Below are 18,692 nucleotides of genomic sequence, written 5' to 3'. Positions count from 1 at the left end.
ATTTAACTTACTCTGACCAGATACGCGCAACTTTTTTCTTCACTACCAGTACCAAAACTTGGTTCTTCACACCAACAGAGGCCATCTTTTGTAGGTACATTTATCCGAGCAAAAACGTGAATTAACTCCACTCTCAGATCAGAGATCACTAGGGGCCAAACCCTGAGTGACTTACTGAAGTTAAGGGGCTTTGGGAATATAAATTATGAGAGGATCTACCCCTAGAAAAGCTGGGAAATATTTGTTCACAAAATGTCTTGCAAATAAAAGATCACTTACAAAGTTTCTCAAAAACAGAAATTGCAAGACTCCTGGACTCTGCTGGCATTTTAGGCCTAGCTCAAAAGGCCCTGTTTTAAAAAGCCTTCTTTGGAGGACCTCCTAACCCTTATTATCTTCAGATTCTGGCTTTCTTGTTATAGAAGGTTCTCAGCTTGCGAGGGGGGCAGAGTGGCTAGTGTTGTGTCCAGCAGGATGCTTCATTTGGAGCTTTGTCTCTGAGGGCCGGGAAAGTAGGCCTGTAAACGGGTCGGACTCACCCCTGCGGCGCCTCCTGCTGGTGACTCTTGGGAATTAGTTTGGTTTCCAGCACGGAGCGCCCTCTGCAGGCCAGTGATCTGCCTGTTCCCTGGCCCCGAGTCCCTCCCTGGACCCCGGTACCCTTTTACATGGGGTGCTGCCCCCTGGCAGTAACCCCTTTCTCTCTGGGTCTCCCCTCTCAGGGAACCCCCACCCTCTATCCCCACCTTGCCTCAGTATATGGCTACTGCCAGTCATTGTCTAGCCCCACACCCTGGGGCAGACTGCAGTATCAGCCTATTCTTCACTGGCAAGGAGGGTTTGGACCTGCTGCTTTGGCCTACCCCTGGGCTTCCTATGCAACCCCCAGTACCTGTTAGCCCTCTGCTAGGTGGCAGCCTGGGGCTTTTCAGGCTGGAGCTCCCCAGCTCCTCCGCGTTTCCCCAGCCCTGCTCCACTCAGGTACCCGGTCTAGCTCCCTGCAGCCAGGCCCATCTCCCTCTGAATGCAGAGAGAGACTATCTTGCTTCTGGCTTCCCTGGCCTTCTTATAAGGCCCTGTGCCTCAGTTTGGGGCGTGGCCCCAGCTGCAGCCACTTCCCCAATCAGCCCAGCCTAAAGGCTGCTTTCTCCAGCCTCAGCCCCTTCCCAGGGCTGTTTTTAACCCCTTCAGGGCAGGAGCAGGGGACCACCCTGCTACAAGGCCAATCAGAGATAAACTTATATCTATTTCTTTTGGAATGTGAGCTTCAGAAGGGAGGTCATCTCAGACTAATGACTTCATCAAAGAGAGGGGAAAGTGGTTGTATTGTAATGTGCTCAGAGGATTTCTACTGTTCTTTACAATATAACATTATTTATAGCAGAGAATGGTCATGGGGAGCACCCAGTAAAACTCTATATGTGTGGCATGTAATGTATATGTGCCTCTGTCTTACAAATTGACTGATAATGAGAAAAGTTTTCATAACATCTACTAGAGTATTATAAATGTCATTGTGTTACCCTCTGTTGAAACTGGCACTTTCCATTTTTTGTGTATCGTACTGCATGACACCAAATATTTTGGTTATTTTTTCTCATTTCTTCTACATTAATATCACTAAAATTAGAGTAATATTTTCATAATGTTGGCACTTCCCCACATATACTGCATAGATCTATGGGCTGGATGTTGTGGAAGGAGTAAGTGAGTAAGAAGCTCAGAAGATGAGTTAAGCATATTTCATTTAAACCAGTGAATTATAAGAGACTTGCTTGTTTTTGCCCAAAGCAAAATGACAATAATAATAATGATTAATAATTTGACTATTTTTGCACCGACAGATCTCAACTTCTTTTCATGTAAATAGTAGAACCTTAGGGAGATACATTCCCTCCCCTGCAGATCACTGATTTCATTCACTGCAGCATTGTGCATCTCTTGCCATTCAGGTGAAAAATGTAAATAAGCATTGCATAAGTGACTTCAGAATAAGGTCTTAAACTCCTCTTCCGGAGAGTGCTGATCTAACTTCTCTTACCCTTTTGAATTTAAGAGCTTTAAATCCCCATTTAATTAGGATTGTCTTCACCTGGTGCCCTGCCATTTGTAATGCACATTTTATAATAGCAGAAAACACGTTGGGCTGAATTCTCCACTATTTTATACTAGATTTATGCTGGTTTGTCTCCAATGAAGTTGGTAGAGATGCAACAGCATAAAACTGGCTCAGTGCGGTGGAGAATCAGGCCCTAGAGTCTTCAAAATGTGACTTTGCTGATTTCTTAAACAATCTGAAATTGTTTCCTGTGTTTCATGTCCAAGAGTCATATATCCCAGGACTGAGTTGGCTTTTCCCTGTGTCAAATGTTTTCGTCCAGTATCCCAGATAGGTCTTCTTTTTAGGGTTTTGCAGCACATAGCCATGGAGGCTGAGGATATATTTCCATTTTTTATGTTCCAGTACTTAAGTCTGTATTCAGCCTCCACACAGAAACGAACTGCCACAACAGGAACTTAGAAAGTTCTTTAGTCTCACCTGGCCATACATTTGGTCAGATACTACAGCTGTCCTTTTCTTCCAAGCCAGTTTGAATAGTTACCCATCAAAATATTCTTTTTCAGTGACTACTATTTCAAGTTCTACTTTTAAGCTATTTAGTGCACTTTATTTTCTACCTGTTGGAGGGGACTATTTATTTCCACTTACGCAGTGATTTCAGTGTGACATAATTTTTGTTCAGTTAGTGCTTGGAGCTGTACAAAGGGACCTTGGTCCGTGACTATGGTTCCTAGGCAGCATGGTGGTAATAATAATAACAATTATTATATTATTATTATTATTATATAAATTAATGATGCAAGAATATACAGCACAGGAATTTTATAGAAAAGGGACGCTGTAGGTAGTAGCAAATGGGTGCCCATTACAGATGACTTACTTTAAACTGCACACACAGTTTTTCAGATTGCAGCTTACTATGTTGTTAACACCTTTAGCCTTTGCCTGAAGGTGAGCATTCAGTGTTCGAGATTTATAAATAAAATCTAATTTAATAGCTGTACATCTCAGTCAAAGCTGCTCCTATCTATTTATTTTATAACTAGCCTGTTAAGGGACCCATGACTAGGATGCCTGAGCTCCTTTCACTGATACACTGTCAATTTTATATCATGTAATGTTTGGTGAATGAAAATTACTGTCAGTGAAATAGTGTCACCGTGGAGTAAATTCTAAGGAACTTCAGCTGTTTTCTTTATCGTTTCCAACAAATGAAGAATAATTAAAATTTCTGGTCTCTGATCACGGAGCAAACGATAAGATCCTTATAGTTTGAATTCATACAAGTTGATGATGCTTGTTAAACGGTGTCTAATTGTGTCAAAACCGGATCTGTAGCAGATATTTAGAAACATGGCTCTAAATTATGTTGTTAATTTTGGATCATGATGAGCTCACTTAATTGAATAAGGAATAGGGTCATTTAGCATGTAGAAAAAAAGCTGATTGGCAATATACTATACCTGTACTCATGAAGAGCCAGGTGTGCATTGTTGCAAGCAATGCTGCCTTAATGATAAAACAAAAGAAGGAAAATCGTGTACTTCAACATGAGTACACTCACCTGAATTGTTTCTATTTATGACTGAACCCTTCTGATCTCTTTATAAAACCATCTACTAGAAGTCGACTTAATTACAACTGAACCTATTTCTCTAATCCCTTTGAAGGAATATTCAATTAGGTCAATAGATCCTAATAGAGCTTTTCTAGAATGTCTTGTCTCTCTATATAACCCATTATTAGGGATTTTACCATTGACTTCAACGGGAGCAGATCCTAAATTCGCCAGTTTATACATGTAGGGACAAATATTGCTCTATTTAACTCATCCAAGAAGTTCCATTCTGTGATCTGTATTGTGTGGGTGAGAGCATTGTAGCTGTCAATACATAGCTCCATACCCAACTAGTGCCTTTTTGCGTGTATGTCTTTGCTTCCTTTTTCATTAAATTAATTCCAGTTTGCCTCAGCACCTATTGCATGTTTGTACACATGCGCGTGTGCGCACACACACTCTTAGCATGCTCTGTTCATGAGAAGCTCAAAGAGTGGACTAAGTAACAGCGTTGCAGATCAGGAATGGGGTGCATCAGCTGAACTGTGTAAGAAAGTTTACACTGCCCTTGTTTTCACTGTGTTGGGCTCAAGTCAATGCTCCATTATAAAATTCACCATTCAGCCGTACATAAGTGGTAACTTGTCCTGGCCCTTTGTAGAAGGATGCATTTCACCAATGGTCCTTTGCTTTCGTGAGCATCATATTCATCTATAATTTTTTCCTGAAAGGTCCATTTTGTGGTTACTTTTCACCATTGCAATGGAAATGTATTTGTAATTTTTCTCTCCAGATACATATTCATATATTTCAAAGTTAAAAGATGTTTTTAAAAATCTCATTATAAAAACAAAAGAATATTATGCTTTCTGCATTACAGGTTGTTGAGCATTAATTTATTTCTGCTTTCCTAACAAATTCCCTGATTTTCTATTTTGCTTCCATTTTTTTTGCTTCTTGCTATTTGCTTGCAAAACAAATAAACAGGCAAACCTGGTAAGTAATGCTTTTCACCAACTTTGACATATTGCTTTTTTTTTGCTTTTATTCTTTGTATTTGCCTCATCCCCATTAAATAATGCAAATATTAACTGAGATTGAAAATAGATTTGAAAGATATTGGGTAATATCTTGCTTTTGCTAGTATCTGTTTTTCTCTGGTTCTTTCAATAAAAACATAATTTTTAAGACTAGAGGAGGATTTTCTTATTTGTGAATTGTGGACAGTATGTTCAAGTGATGGGGAAGTCATTTTAATTAAGGAATTATTTAAGCTTGTCTATAAATATTTATTTATAATTGTCTAACTAGGATTTTGCTGGCACTTTATTAGTTTCACAGTACTACTGAGCAAGGAAGTCACTGAAGTTAAGTGATAGAAAATATCTATTATGTCTTCCAATCTCACCCCAGGCCACGCTGGATTAGTGTCCATAGTGTATATTCACACTTTGTCCAACCTTGTTTAAAATGTCTCAAGCAATGTGGCTTTCAACATTTCCCTTAGGACACTGTTCTTAAGTTTCCTAGAGCTTGCGGTCAGGAAGCTTTGTCCTGATAGTCTACATTTTCCTTATAATTTTATCCAATACTGCCTTGTACCACCTAAATAATTCCTCTCCTTCTTTGGGATCTAAGTTTGGGACCTGGCCAGATGTTGGCATGAAGGCATGACAGGGACAGCATGCAAGACATGAGGGAGATGAAGTGAACACCAAATGTCACTCTCTTCTAATCTCCACTGGCCAACTAAAGGGAGGAGGGAGTGGTGATCAGCTTTGGTGGGAGCTGGTCCAGCCCTTCTTGATATAGGGAAGGTTGTCAAGATTCAAGGAGGTGGAGGGAAAGCAGCTTCTTTTATGAATGTGAAGAGGTGTGTCACTGTGTGTGGTGAATTCTTTACAGTGCAGATTGCCCTAGAAATGGAAGGAGAAGGAAGTCACTGAAATATCATAGGGATTAGTGTAATTGCTGACACTGGAAAAGGAAAAATTTTGTTTTCTTGCGTGTACATTAAGGGTTCGATCCTGCAAACAGTTCCACACATATGGACCCTTATTCCTGCATGGAATCATAAGGAGGTGAGATTTGGTGCAGGAAAATGGGCCTGTACCTGCAGATCTGTTTCAGGATCAGGGCCTTAAGTGGCATGTGATCCTTAAAAAAACAAAACAGAAATAAAAACTAACATTATGATGGGACTTCAGCAGAAGACCCCCGAGAAGACTAGGAAAATAAATGAGGGATGAAAAATGGAACTGGTTCCCCCTTTATTCCCTTGTGTCTATAGATATTCACAGCATTTCTTTTAGAGATCACAGTTGAAACAAGTACTTAGAATTCCTTAACAGTGTTTTCTAAAATATTATTAAAGGGAAACTCTGAAAAGTGACATGGTATTGTAGAGTTCAGTGTTTCTCAATGGTTTCTCCTTATCAGATGTGTACAGTTTACAAGTGAAAGAATGTTCCCACGCTAGCTCACTCACCGTGAGACCCACTCTGGTTTTGCATCTCGTACATCACCCATAGTAAAAAAATGTTTTCAGGCCAAATTATGCCCTCAGCCACACTTGTTTAATGCCAGTGCTGTCAGTGAGTTTGCACAAATGTGCTGATTGGAACTTTGAAAACCATTTTCAGTTGATGGACAAGATGGAAAACCAGCTCATTTTCTCTCAACTGCATTGGCTCAGCAGGGCTAACAAAATAAGCAGTGAATACCCAGGAGGAGCAGATGATCCGAGTATGAGAGTGCCATTTCTATGTCATCACGTTTCCAAGTTGAACTGCACTTCAAAAAGTTAATTTCAAACTACAGCCTCAATTCAAATTAAAAATTGAACTCTGTGCCATATCTGAGAACACAATAGGGCTAAATGGTTTGTGTAAAAAACACATTGGAAAGTTGCAAGAGAACTTGTTACCTCATCTAAACTTCCATAACAGATTTAAGAAAACGGTATAAAATTATCTTTCACAGTTGTGTTTTCTTTACAATGTGTAACTATTCAGAATGGACTTTGAAATATGGAACGTTGGAATTGTAGCTTGTGGTATGAAAAGTGAAGCATTTAATAAACAGAATATGAGAGCTTCCTTTCTATATTTGCGAAGAGGTGCCAGTTTATCTCCTGAGTCATCACCTGGAGAAAAGAGCGGTGGAATATTTTGTATAGAATCAGGCTCTTCCCTGACTTCATTCCTGGTTTTGAAGTTACAGAGATGAGAAGATCAAAAAAGATGCTGTTGTACTTGACTCCTATGTTTATCATAGAGCTGAATTTAGAAAATATAAATCTGGTGCCAAGTTTCCTGACTTGCATTGGCCTACAATACACAGCAAAATCATATCTCAGTTCTACATAAACTGAAGGCCTAATTTCTCAAGAGTAATTAAATGAAGCCAGCAGTTTGTATTGGATTAATCACTATGCCAGGAGGCATTAAGATTGAGCATTACAAATAAGGTATGCCACATATCAATATCATGCAGAAATTTAATTTATTTACAGTTAGCTCCTCTTTGGTGCAAAAAGGGAGACTCCAACCTCTCTGTAATGTGAACAACTGAGTTCAAAGTTATATAAATCATCAGTGTCAAGATATGATCACATTTGTTTCTCACATCAAAAAATAAAATCTACTATAACTAGAGAAATTATACTGAGCATAGGATTATGCCTCTGTATAATGCCTTTTCTGGATCCAATACAAACACTTCACTATTAATACAAGCTATACAGCAGAGTATCGTAAAAGCTACAGGTGATAGTCATTCAGTGTTCTTAACATAACCCATTCTATACTCTTGCTTTTTTACAGAGGATGAACAGAGAGAGAAATCTGTCTCCCATCATACTGTCCAGCAGCTAATAGTGGAGAAGGAACAAGCTTTGGCAGATCTGAACTCTGTGGAGAAATCACTGGCAGACCTTTTTAGGAGATACGAAAAAATGAAAGAGGTTCTGGAGGGATTTCGGAAAGTAAGTCAAAGTTAAAGATAGTGCAGTTTAAACTCTCCTCCTTCCAACAAACTAAAAAAACTCTCTTGTAGGTATATACAAATATTGCTTACCTTTAGCTACTGTCATTGTTTTGCCTCTTTTGTCCAAGTTACAAATTGACATTAGATTGTAATGGGGGAGGGGGAGCAGGGCGATGTATGTATGTTTTTATGCTTGATTATGAGGGAATAGCTCCAGAAGTACTAGAGTATTATTGAAGATCAACTTCGTATATGCTACACAGCAACTGCAGTATATATTGTGTTAATGGTGATTTGAATTATCTATTTATTAAGAAATGGCTCGCACATAGATAGCATTGTTGGCATTCTGCCTATAAGTTCTTCTGATTGAGGACCATGTCTTCTTATAAGTTTGTACAGGGCTTAGGGCTGTGGGGATCCCAAACCTGTAAAACAAATAATTTCACTCAAGTACAACATATGAAGTGCAATATTGTAACATTCTGGCTCATAAAATATTGCCTCAGATGATGTGTGTGTGTGTGTAGCAATATATTGCTACAGGAGTTTAAATCCTGTAATTTCACCAGCACAGACTGAAAACTGTCACCTTGTTAACTGATATGCCATTGACACTTCAATCTGCTCATTTAAGAATGAAGAAGTGTTAAAGAAATGTGCACAGGAGTATTTATCACGAGTAAAGAAAGAGGAGCAGAGGTACCAAGCACTCAAAGTTCATGCTGAAGAAAAACTGGACAGGTAATTGCTTGAGTGTTTACCTTTTCAGGTGTTTAGATTACAGGAACATCCTCAATAGACAGGCCTAATATTTTATGACTTGCAGCACTGCATGCCTATATTTTACCTTACTGAGTACATGTTCATCTCAGATGGGAAGGGCCTGGGCTAATAAATCACCAGGAGCTTTTCTTTATTTTTTTTTCTGTGGGGGAGGGAGGCAAATCCATGACCACAAGTGAGCACTAATCACCAACACTATGCTAACTGATCACTGAGAACAAGGCAAAACCAGCTGGCAAACTATAATGGTGCTCTATGAAATGGACTACATGAAGGGCCTCCTCCTAAGACAGACAGCTTCAGGGGGTTTCTTTGCTAGTTTGGTAAGATCAAGTAAGGGCATGGCTACACTTGCAGATGTAGAGCGCTTTGAGTTAAATCAGCCTTCGTAGAGCGCTGTAGTCTGTCCACACTGACAGCGCACTGGCGTGGCCACATTAGCAGCTCTTGCAATGGCCACAGAGAGCAGTGCAAGTGGCTGCAACGTGCTTTTCAAATGAGGGCGGTGGGGTGAGTGTGACAGGGAGTATGTTATGTGTATGTGGGAGGAGAGAGAGTGGGTTTTGGGGGGGCTGAGAGCATGTCAGCAAGTTGTCTTGTAAGTTCAGAACAGCAGCAGACCTTCCCCCCTGCACCACCACCACCCACAAACACACAGCATTCCACAGTAATGGTTGCTTTGTCTTGGAGCAGATAAGCAGCCGGCTGTCAAATGGAGCTTTCAAAGGGCATATCCAAAACAATGACAAGAGTGGCACTTGACTTAAGGGGATTATGGGACATTTCCGGAGGCTGATCAGAGCGCAGTAATGCAACACCTCGTTCACACTGACACTGGGGCACTCCAGCGGGGTGCAACAAATGTTATTCTATTCTCTGAGGTGGAGTACCAGGAGCGCTCTAGCTGTGGAGTCAGAGCGCTCTGCGTGCCTTGCCAGTGTGGATGGGTTGTGAGCTAGTGCGCCCGGGGCTCCTTTAATGTGCTGTAACTCGCAAGTATAGCCAAGCTCTAAGTGTTCCGAGTGCCCACTTACGTTTTAAGTCTTATGATCATTATCTGAACTAAGACATACATGAGATATTTCCAAAATGTTAACACTAAAATTGACCTATGTTGAAAATGAAGTGACATTTGGGTCCACTTCTCCAGTGCTCTCCCAGCTTCGTCTAGTCCATGGAAATCAGAGGTGGTCATGGTCAGAGGCTTATAAAGAGCTTCAAGTGAAATCAGTTTTGTGGCACTAGAACAGTTAACTCCGCATGAAACAGTTAATAAAAAGAGCTTCACAGTCTCTATTTAAGGGAGGCCCGGAGTAATGAGACAGAAATATCTTATTATCTTAGTGAAAGGTGGCTGGAAAGTTTCAAGGGCACTTTCAAAGTGGTGCCCAGCAACTGCCCATCCACATTCATCCGCCACATCTATTTTAGCTGTTGTTAGCCTTAGTCCTCTCCTTTGCAAGAATTAACATTCACCAGAGCGACCTGTATTTCTATAGAGCCAATGCTGAAATTGCACAAGTCCGAGGCAAGGCTCAGCAAGAACAAGCAGCATATCAGGCCAGTCTCCGTAAAGAGCAGCTGAAAGTGGATGCATTGGAAAGAACACTGGAACAAAAGGTAATTTAAGCACTTCTGTACTAAAACTCAGTTACAGTGATGCAGTTTGCCAGCATCAGTTGCTCTAAAGCAGTGTTTCCCAAACTTTTTTGGCCACAGAACACTTTTTAGCCTATTACGGAACACTTGTAATGTTATTTTGTAGTCTTTTTTGGTTTTCAAATAAAAAATTGTGTTATTTATGCTCAAATATATTTTATTTTATAAAACAAAGCAAAAATACAAATTTAAAATAACTTGAACTAACAATTTCTAACTGGAAAGTGGGTATAATGTAGTACAAAAATCAAGTGCAAGAGTCAAAATTAAAAACGGTGTTCTACTTAAAAAAAACTGTTTTTATATATACACAAACACCAAACAAATTAGATTTTTACTAGGAAAATCTATTTTTATAAACAGAAATACAAATTTGGATTTAATGGGATTGGTGTTTCTGCGTTTTTCTATCACAAATTCGCTTAATATTAGGAATAATGCTGGAAAATTGAATCCTCATGTCAGGCGCAGTGTCAAGTCTATTCCAATATTTGGTTTTTGTTGCAGTATAATATGAAAATCCCATCTCACACAAGTAAGTTGTAGCAAAAGGAAGGAGCACTTGAACTGCACGTTTAGCAACATTAGGGTACTCTTCTATTAGGCTGCTCCAAAAATTATTCAACGGAAGATCCTTAAACTTTTGTTTCAAATCAGAGTCAGAAATTAAGTCAATTAGGCTTTCATAATCATGCCCAGTAAAGCCGACTGGTTTGGCTCTAATTACAAACGGATTTCAAACCCAAGCATTATCATCAGTAGTTGTAGGAAAATATTCTAATAAAGAGGCCTGCTAGTCACGTAAGTGCTGTAAAATGGTGCTGGAAACTACTACATGGACTGTACAATTTATTTCAGTCAGAAATTCATGTACTGTAGAGAAGCAGTCGAAGTTATTCTCTTCTACAGAAGATGCCCAGAATTCCAGTTTCTTTTTTAATGACGAAATTTTATCTATTGTAGTAAAAATGGTCACATTCTTTCCTTGCAGTGACAGATTAATTTCATTTAATTTTGCAAAAATATCTGCAAGCTACGCAAGTCTCATTAGCCATGAGGAATTTGTCAGACAGTCATTAAATTTTCGTCTTGAATTATCTGAAGTGAAGAATACCAGTAGTTCACTTCGAAGCTCAAAAAGCCTCACAAGCACTTTTCCTCTGGATAGCCACCTCACTTCCGTATGTAAAAGATGCATTTTGTGCCGACTACCCATTTCCGCACACAAAATTTTAAATAACCTGGATTGAAGTGGTCGAGATTTGACAAAATTGATAATTTGTACTGCTTAATTGAGCATAATTTTCAGATATGCTGGTATTTTTTTAACTGCAAGTGCCTGTCTGTGTAGAACACAATGGCTCTTAGTGCTTTCTGGTGCCACACTTATGATTCGCATTACAGCTCCCTTCATCTTCCCGGTCATTGCCCGAGCACTGTCAGTACATACATCAATATATTTTCCCCAACTGATTTCACGCTTTCTGATAAAATTGTTGATATATTTTGAATATTTCTTCTCCAGTCATGTTGTTTTGCAGAGATTCACATAAGAGCAGGTCCTCTTCAATAATAATATTATATTTATATCGGACAAATACTAGTAGCACAGCAAGTCCTGAAACGTCAGCGGACTCATCTATCTGCAATGAATACTCATGGCAAATTTTCAGTTGGCAAACTAGCTCTTTTTCTATGTCACCGGCAAGATCTTTAATACAGCGTGCAATAGTATTATTTGACAACTGTACAGCATCGATATTTTTACCAGACTGCTCGCTCAACATGCACGTTACAATATCTTTTGTGCAAGGCTTGATAAGTGTTTCTCCAATAGTGTGAGCTTCTCCGGCAACCGCTATACACTAACTTACTCTATAAGATGCCTCCGTTGCACTTTCGTTGTCTGTTTTAGCAATTTTAATCATCAAAAGTTTACAATTTCCAAGTGAGTCATGGTGCCTCTTGAAAAAACGTATATCTTTGTCTTTGTATTCAGCATGCTTGGTTTCCAAATGCCTACGAAGTTTAGCAGGAGCCAATGAACTATTTACTAGTATTTTGTTGCACACACCGCACTGCGCATCAGGAACATCTTTATTTCCAACACACGTAAAACTGAAAGATAAATAACTTTCATCATACTTTTGTTTCAGTCTTTAAACACCTACTGCTTCTTCTTGTTTTTTGATATACTACGGTGGAAATTCTTTCATCTTGGATAACTCACTAGTACTAACAGATTTTTCAGCAAGAAAAAACTGCGATTGTTCATCCTCATTTTGAAGTGTCACAATATTTTGCTCATTTATTTCGGCCACAGTTGGAGTACCAGAAGAACTTGCTTTTCGTTTCAAAGTTCCTTCTTTTAGCCACAAATCCATGGTGATTAGGTTTAGTAACAATATTTAGAAATATTGAGTTTTGTCAAATTTTGTTTGTCACAAATATTTATATTGTTTTGAGCAAAGCTAGTTTAGTTGTGCTTATTGCACACACGGTAAAGACCCACAGATTTGAATATGTTGAGTGAATATGTTATATTCAACATGGCATAAAGAGAATGGTGTGTACATACCGCTGCAGTTCGCACAGCCTCGAGTGGAAGGGGTACGGCGTCACTAACTGAAACGTGCCCGAAAAGGGTAGATATCAACATGCTTGCATGCCGCGTTCTCTTTACGCCATGATATTCAATATGAGATCTATCAGTAACTGGAAAAAGAGTTTTATGTTAATTATAGTCATTCACAAAGAGTTGTAAACTACGTTTCAAATATGCCAAATTTAAAATAAAAAAAAAATTTAAGCCCCTTTTTTTTTAATTACGATTCTTTCATGGAACACCTATTCACATCATGCGGAACACAACGCAGTTTGGGAAACACTGCTCTAAAGTAATGCAGTTAACCTGTCTGAAAAAATTTAGAATCACAAAATGACCCCCTGATGATGATGATGATGATAATTTGCAGGCTAAATCAGAGAGAGAAAATTGTGTGTATCATACATGCTTCATTATAAAATGCACTGTGTTATATGCTGACTTACAAATTGTGTATTTTCCTGTTAGTCTTTGATTAAGCTATATTTCACTGAAAGGTTTTTTAATGCACAGGAATTGTGGTTAATTTTTAGAATGTTAATTTTTTTATTTGTTTGTCATTTCCTTTGTTTTTAAATCATGTACTTGCACCAGCTTTTATCCTTTTTTAAAGTCACGCATATTTATTGGGATTTACAGAACTAGCAATGTCACAGTTATTAGCTGTCTGTCAGCTAGGACCCCTAGCTACTTTTCAGAGAAGGACCGTGCTTTGGCAGTGTTGCCAGACCATATGGGGATGCGGAGGTAACAGAGGCTGAGGGCTGGTCTTACACTACCACAGTAAATCAATCTATGTTATGCTACTTCAGTTATGTGAATACTGCAGTATCTATTTACTGCAGTATCTTCACTGCACCGCGTCGACGGGAGACACTCTACCGCGCCGCGGACTTCCCTTACGCTTCTCAGGGAGGCGGAGTACACAAATCAATGTGAGAGCGCTCTCCCAGACCTGCTAAATTGACTCTGCTGTATTGATTGCAGTACTATTCATTTCTATCTTTCTTTTGTTATTTGTGGTGAAAAAGATTTTTTTTCCTACAATCACATAATAAATGCAAAAGATGCCTTATGTTTATATTTGTTTAAATGTTTATATTTTAAAAGATATTTTTGCACTGTTAATTTGTCTTTTAGAATAAAGAGATAGAAGAATTAACGAAGATTTGTGATGAACTCATTGCCAAAATGGGGAAAAGCTAACTTTTAACCAAATTTCTGGACTTCAATATTGAGTGCAATATGACCATTGGCACACTGATGTCCATATATTGATGTGGACAGGTTGTATTTTCACTTTTTCGTATGCACTACTGTATTTTCTTTCTAAATAAAGTTGATTTAATTGTATGCAGTACTAAGATGACTATCAGAATTTCTTGCTATCGTTTGCATTTTCATAGTATATTTCATAGCAAGTTGATCTCAAAGTTCCTGTATCAGGGAGATGGTCAAGTTCTCTAATAAATTACATGTTGCTGATCCTAGCCTTCCCTTCGTACATGAGTTCCCATGTTGGATGTCTTTTGGATTTAATATAAATATGTATTACTTGCATGGGGACTCTTGCCTTAAGGAGTGTAAACTTGATCTGCATTTGCTGATTTGTAAAATAAAATGAAAAATGAAAAAAAAATGCATGTCTCAAATAAAATTCTCTATTGTAAATAAATTTTTTCGTTCAAACTTGAAAATAAGCATGATCTTATTTACTTGGTGCTTTCTCTACATGTAATGCCAGAAACATGCCATTTCTGCTCAAGCAATACACATATGAATAACTTTACTCACATGAGCAGTGCCATTGTATTTAATGGGACTGCTCACAAGAGTAAAGTTACTCAGGTACATAAATATTTGCAGATTTGGGCCCTGTAGACATGTACACATGGCCTTAGTCCTACAAGGTACTGAGCACTCTGATCCTGACCCAGCAAAGCACCTTCACAGGTGTGCAATGGGACTACTCATATGAGTAACATGTTGCAGGATCCATTTTTATGAGATGGCTTCTATTAAGTATATTTAGGGTAAGTAGTGAATACATTTTCTTCCTGATATTACTTTAAGAATTTGCCCTGTAGAAATGGACAAGTACATCTGGTTAGAAGTATAACCAGAATAAGCTAGATAAGTAGCATTCTGCACACCTCTTCATCCTCTAAGTCATCCTCTATAGAGGATTAGGTATGTAAGACAAGCATTAGGACTTTAATGACAGACAAACTGCTTTCTTTGTCTAATGGTACATCTCTTGGATATCCATGATGAAGACAATCTTCAGCCTGGTTCTTCTCAGCTTGCTTTTTGTAATCAAAAGTAAGTAATTTCAGTCAATTCTATTTATGGTCTCTGATATCAGACTCATGCAAAGAGTGCAGCATCTTTATCATTAATCTTTTCCAGACTTGGTTTTCCATTGGATTTGTGTGCTATAAAATTAGTTTGTTTATGTGGATAACAGAGCAGAATTTTATCTAACACAATTATTGTAAAATACAATCTTTATACTAATAGATTTTTAATGCATGTTTCCCAGTGGACAGTGAGAGCACCTTCTTGTTTTTGCAAGTTTTAATTCAGTTGTTTAAAGTGCTTATCAAATTCATGCTTACCTTTAAAACTACCGTACAGTTTATACTATGGATCAGCAATGGGAGGAATGAGTCTTAATATTTCAAATGAATGGATACTTTGGGAGAAAATTAGCCCTGGTATCATAGTGACAGGTAGGTGTTTATAGATCTGGGGTGTGTATTCTATTCACAGTACTGTAAACTGAAGAAGAAAGCGATGAAAAAAATACGTTATACTTTTGGTTTGTTTTAGTGGAATTCGTTTCCTAACTGTACAAAAAGGTGTGATGCCAATTACAGTACATTAAATAATCTTAGATGTCTTATTACGTGCAAAATACCAAAACCAAAGCAATGTATGGATTGTATGCCTTTAAAAGCAACCTTGAGATCCAAATCTGAGAAATAAAACTTAACTGGATTTGAAAAATCCTTTGACACATTGTAAGTTAAAAGTTCAGTGTAACTAAATTAGCCATTTTCAGTGTTTGCTTCAGATAGAAATAAAACCAAGAAATTGAACAGTTGCTTTTAAAATATCTTAACAAGCTCAGGAGCGATACCTATATAAAGTAATTTTTCTTAATGACAGGCGAAGCACTGCAATGTTATACTTGTGTAGGTTCTAGTGATGAAGAATGTAACAGACAAGGCACGCAGCAATGTCCAGGGCTCTCAGATGCATGTGCAGTCATCAGAGGACAAGCAAGTGAGTAGTTACAAAATTGTAATAAAAAAGTATCAAATGTATTAATTTCTGTCATGACATACCTGTGAGAATTAAATTACCAATTTGGTAGAAGAGGCTAGTCGTGAGATGAGAAAATATAAGTAGTTAAACATGTTCTTTTTTTTTTAAATTCTATTAATAAATCTTAATTCTTATAATTTATGGATTAGCAGAAATGTGACAAATAGTAATATAGGTAGCTATTAAATTTTTCTTATTAATGCTTTATAATAGTGCACCATGTAGATGTGCAGTATTGTAGATGAGATAAAATAACAAGTGTTGGAATTAATTTATTTATGCTTATAAACTCATACTTATAAAAATGCCATAGCATCCGAATGATTGCTTCTTATGATGCTTGTCTCTTCATTACGTGTAATCACTGGATGTTTAGATTCATGTTAATACGACAGTGAAACAAATAGGCAAACTTGAACCTCTTTGATGTGTTTTGGATTAAATGTTGTAGGTGGTGTTATGAAGTCCTGTTCATTCAAATCATTCTGTGAACGGGCAAGAAGGGATGGATCCAAAGCACCTGGAGTGAGCGTTCATTGTTGTTATTCAAACAACTGTAATGCCAAAAGCCTGGGTTCAAGAAACACCATCTCCATAAGCCACTTATCGCTCCTTGTCTCTGCAGCGTTGTGGCATCTGCTGTTTAACTTGAAGTGAAAAACACAACAAAAGCCCAGTAAACCAACGCTACAAGGCTGCCTTTTTAGAATAAATGACTAACCAGTCCTAAGAATGTTGTTCACATATAATACAACAATTAGTGGAGGTTAGAAATATCTGAAAGGGAGTAGTTAAGTCTGGCATGTAAAGATGGAGGCTCAGAGGAAATGTACAGTGGTGGATAAAGATTAAGTCACAGCGTAGGCAACCTCCCTCTCCTGCCCCCTCTTTAGCCTAAGGAGCTTCTAGGGATAATATATAATGTTCCAGTGGAACATACACATTATTACAGAATTTTTATACATGAATGTGATATTATACCTAGGAAAAAAACCTACCACCTTAGCTGCAAGTAGCAGCCTTGTAGCATGGTAAAGATGGATTTACTTGTTTGAAATGCTTTTGAATTGTTGGCATAAGTAAATTAAAAAACAAACTGAAATGTTCAAAAAGAAGTAATTGAAAAATCTAATCAACCATAATGTATCTAACAATCCTTCAAAGAAGGTTCATCATCGTTAACATTAATCAAAACAAAGTGGGGGTGGGGCGCGGGGAACAATGTATGTAAAGATTCTACATTATGAATATTTTCTGTAGACCAAGGTTACACTCTGAGAACCTTGCTATGAAACAGCAAAACAACATTAATCTGCAAAATGGTTTTCAACTGGTGGGCTTCCTTCCAAAAGATCAACTTACTCTGTCGCTAGATTTAGGGATAGTGGAGTTAATCCCAGTGTCCTAGCCAAATTATATCTTGAGTAATGACATGCTGCTTATCTCAATGGCCTCTGTGACTTCCACTGGATATAGTATTCTTTGCTTCCTCTCCTAAATGTATGTATTTTAATAGTGTGTGGAGCGATCCCTGCATATAGAGCCTGATTCTCCTCTCATTGACTTCAATTTGTGTATTAGTTTGCTTGTCCAGTAAAGCATAAAGCACTTTGGGACCTTTCAAGATGAAAGGCACTATATAAACAGCAGGCATTAGTAGTAGTGCAGCGATTGTGTGCGCCATAGCAACCTAAATGGCTTTAAGCTAAGAACTCATTCTTTTTGTTCAGGCAATTTGATTTTAAAAGTTGGGTCTATATAATATAAAACCTAAATGTCTAATCTATCCATCATGTGTACATTTTAATAATATAATATTTTTATAATATGCTTTCCTATTAGTACTTTCATAAAATATTCTCAAAGCATAGTAGAGCAGTGTCATTTCTCTCAAAGTTGAGAGTGAGCAATGACAGTCCAATCTTGTTGCCATTGTCTACTGTGGGAAAATGACCAGGCCCTGGTAGTATTTCTGATAGTATCAGTTGTTATACATACAGACCAAAAATTTCAAACATGAGCTCCTAATATTAGTGGTTTGACTTTAGAGGTACTGAGCACCATGGCTGCCATTAATTTATACGGAAGTAGCAGATGCATAGCACCTCTGAATATCAACCTACTTATGTAGGTGCTTAATATTAATAGATTTTAAAGGCCAGAAGGGACCATTGTAATCTTCTGGTCTGACCATCTGCATAACACAGGCCATAGCACTTTGCTGAGTTAATTCCTGCTTCAAGTCCAATAGCTATAGTTAAGGGTATATTTTTAATATGAATTTAGAGATCTAACTTTACAAAATCATTGGGAAAAAATGGTCTTTGTGTTTATGGAACTCACTAGGCAAATTGCAACTGTATTCACATTACAATTTAAAATTCACTATATTTCCAGTTTTGTTTCTTCAATAATTTGTTGAAAATCATTGCAGAACAATAATTTATTTATTAGGAGTCTGCAGACATCTACAAAACTCCCTTCGTTTTATTCAGGATGACTGTAAAATCCATGTGACTTCATTGCTGTTTTACATAAAATCGCTGACACTGCTGTACATTCAAGATACATTGTAACTCTGTTCTCCGTTGAAAGTATTGCTGATCATGCTGACCAATGTTACCTAATTGTTTCCTTGTACTCTCCCATCTGTCTGTATCCCATGTGTTGTTTTTTGTCTTATACTTAGATTGTAAGCTCTTTGG

The 18,692-nt window shown here is 37.9% G+C and overlaps 1 protein-coding gene across 8 annotated transcripts in view; it reads left to right on the top strand.

The window, feature by feature from the left end:
* The window catches only part of TACC2 (transforming acidic coiled-coil containing protein 2), a 150,351-nt gene extending 136,007 nt beyond the window's left edge, over positions 1 to 14,344 (top strand). For all 8 annotated transcript variants that reach the window (XM_045024287.1, XM_045024284.1, XM_045024286.1 and 5 more), the window contains 4 exons: positions 7,445 to 7,605; positions 8,245 to 8,351; positions 9,893 to 10,013; positions 13,798 to 14,344. In XM_045024287.1, the coding sequence (XP_044880222.1) occupies positions 7,445 to 7,605; positions 8,245 to 8,351; positions 9,893 to 10,013; positions 13,798 to 13,863 (455 nt within the window). In that variant the 3' untranslated portion in view covers positions 13,864 to 14,344. The remainder of the gene's footprint in view (positions 1 to 7,444; positions 7,606 to 8,244; positions 8,352 to 9,892; positions 10,014 to 13,797) is intronic.
* Positions 14,345 to 18,692: the final 4,348 nt, after the last annotated feature.

This window comes from Mauremys mutica, chromosome 7, assembly GCF_020497125.1.
Source record: "Mauremys mutica isolate MM-2020 ecotype Southern chromosome 7, ASM2049712v1, whole genome shotgun sequence".
In the NCBI taxonomy this organism is placed as follows: domain Eukaryota; kingdom Metazoa; phylum Chordata; order Testudines; family Geoemydidae; genus Mauremys; species Mauremys mutica.
This window is presented reverse-complemented; position numbering and strand designations above follow the sequence as displayed.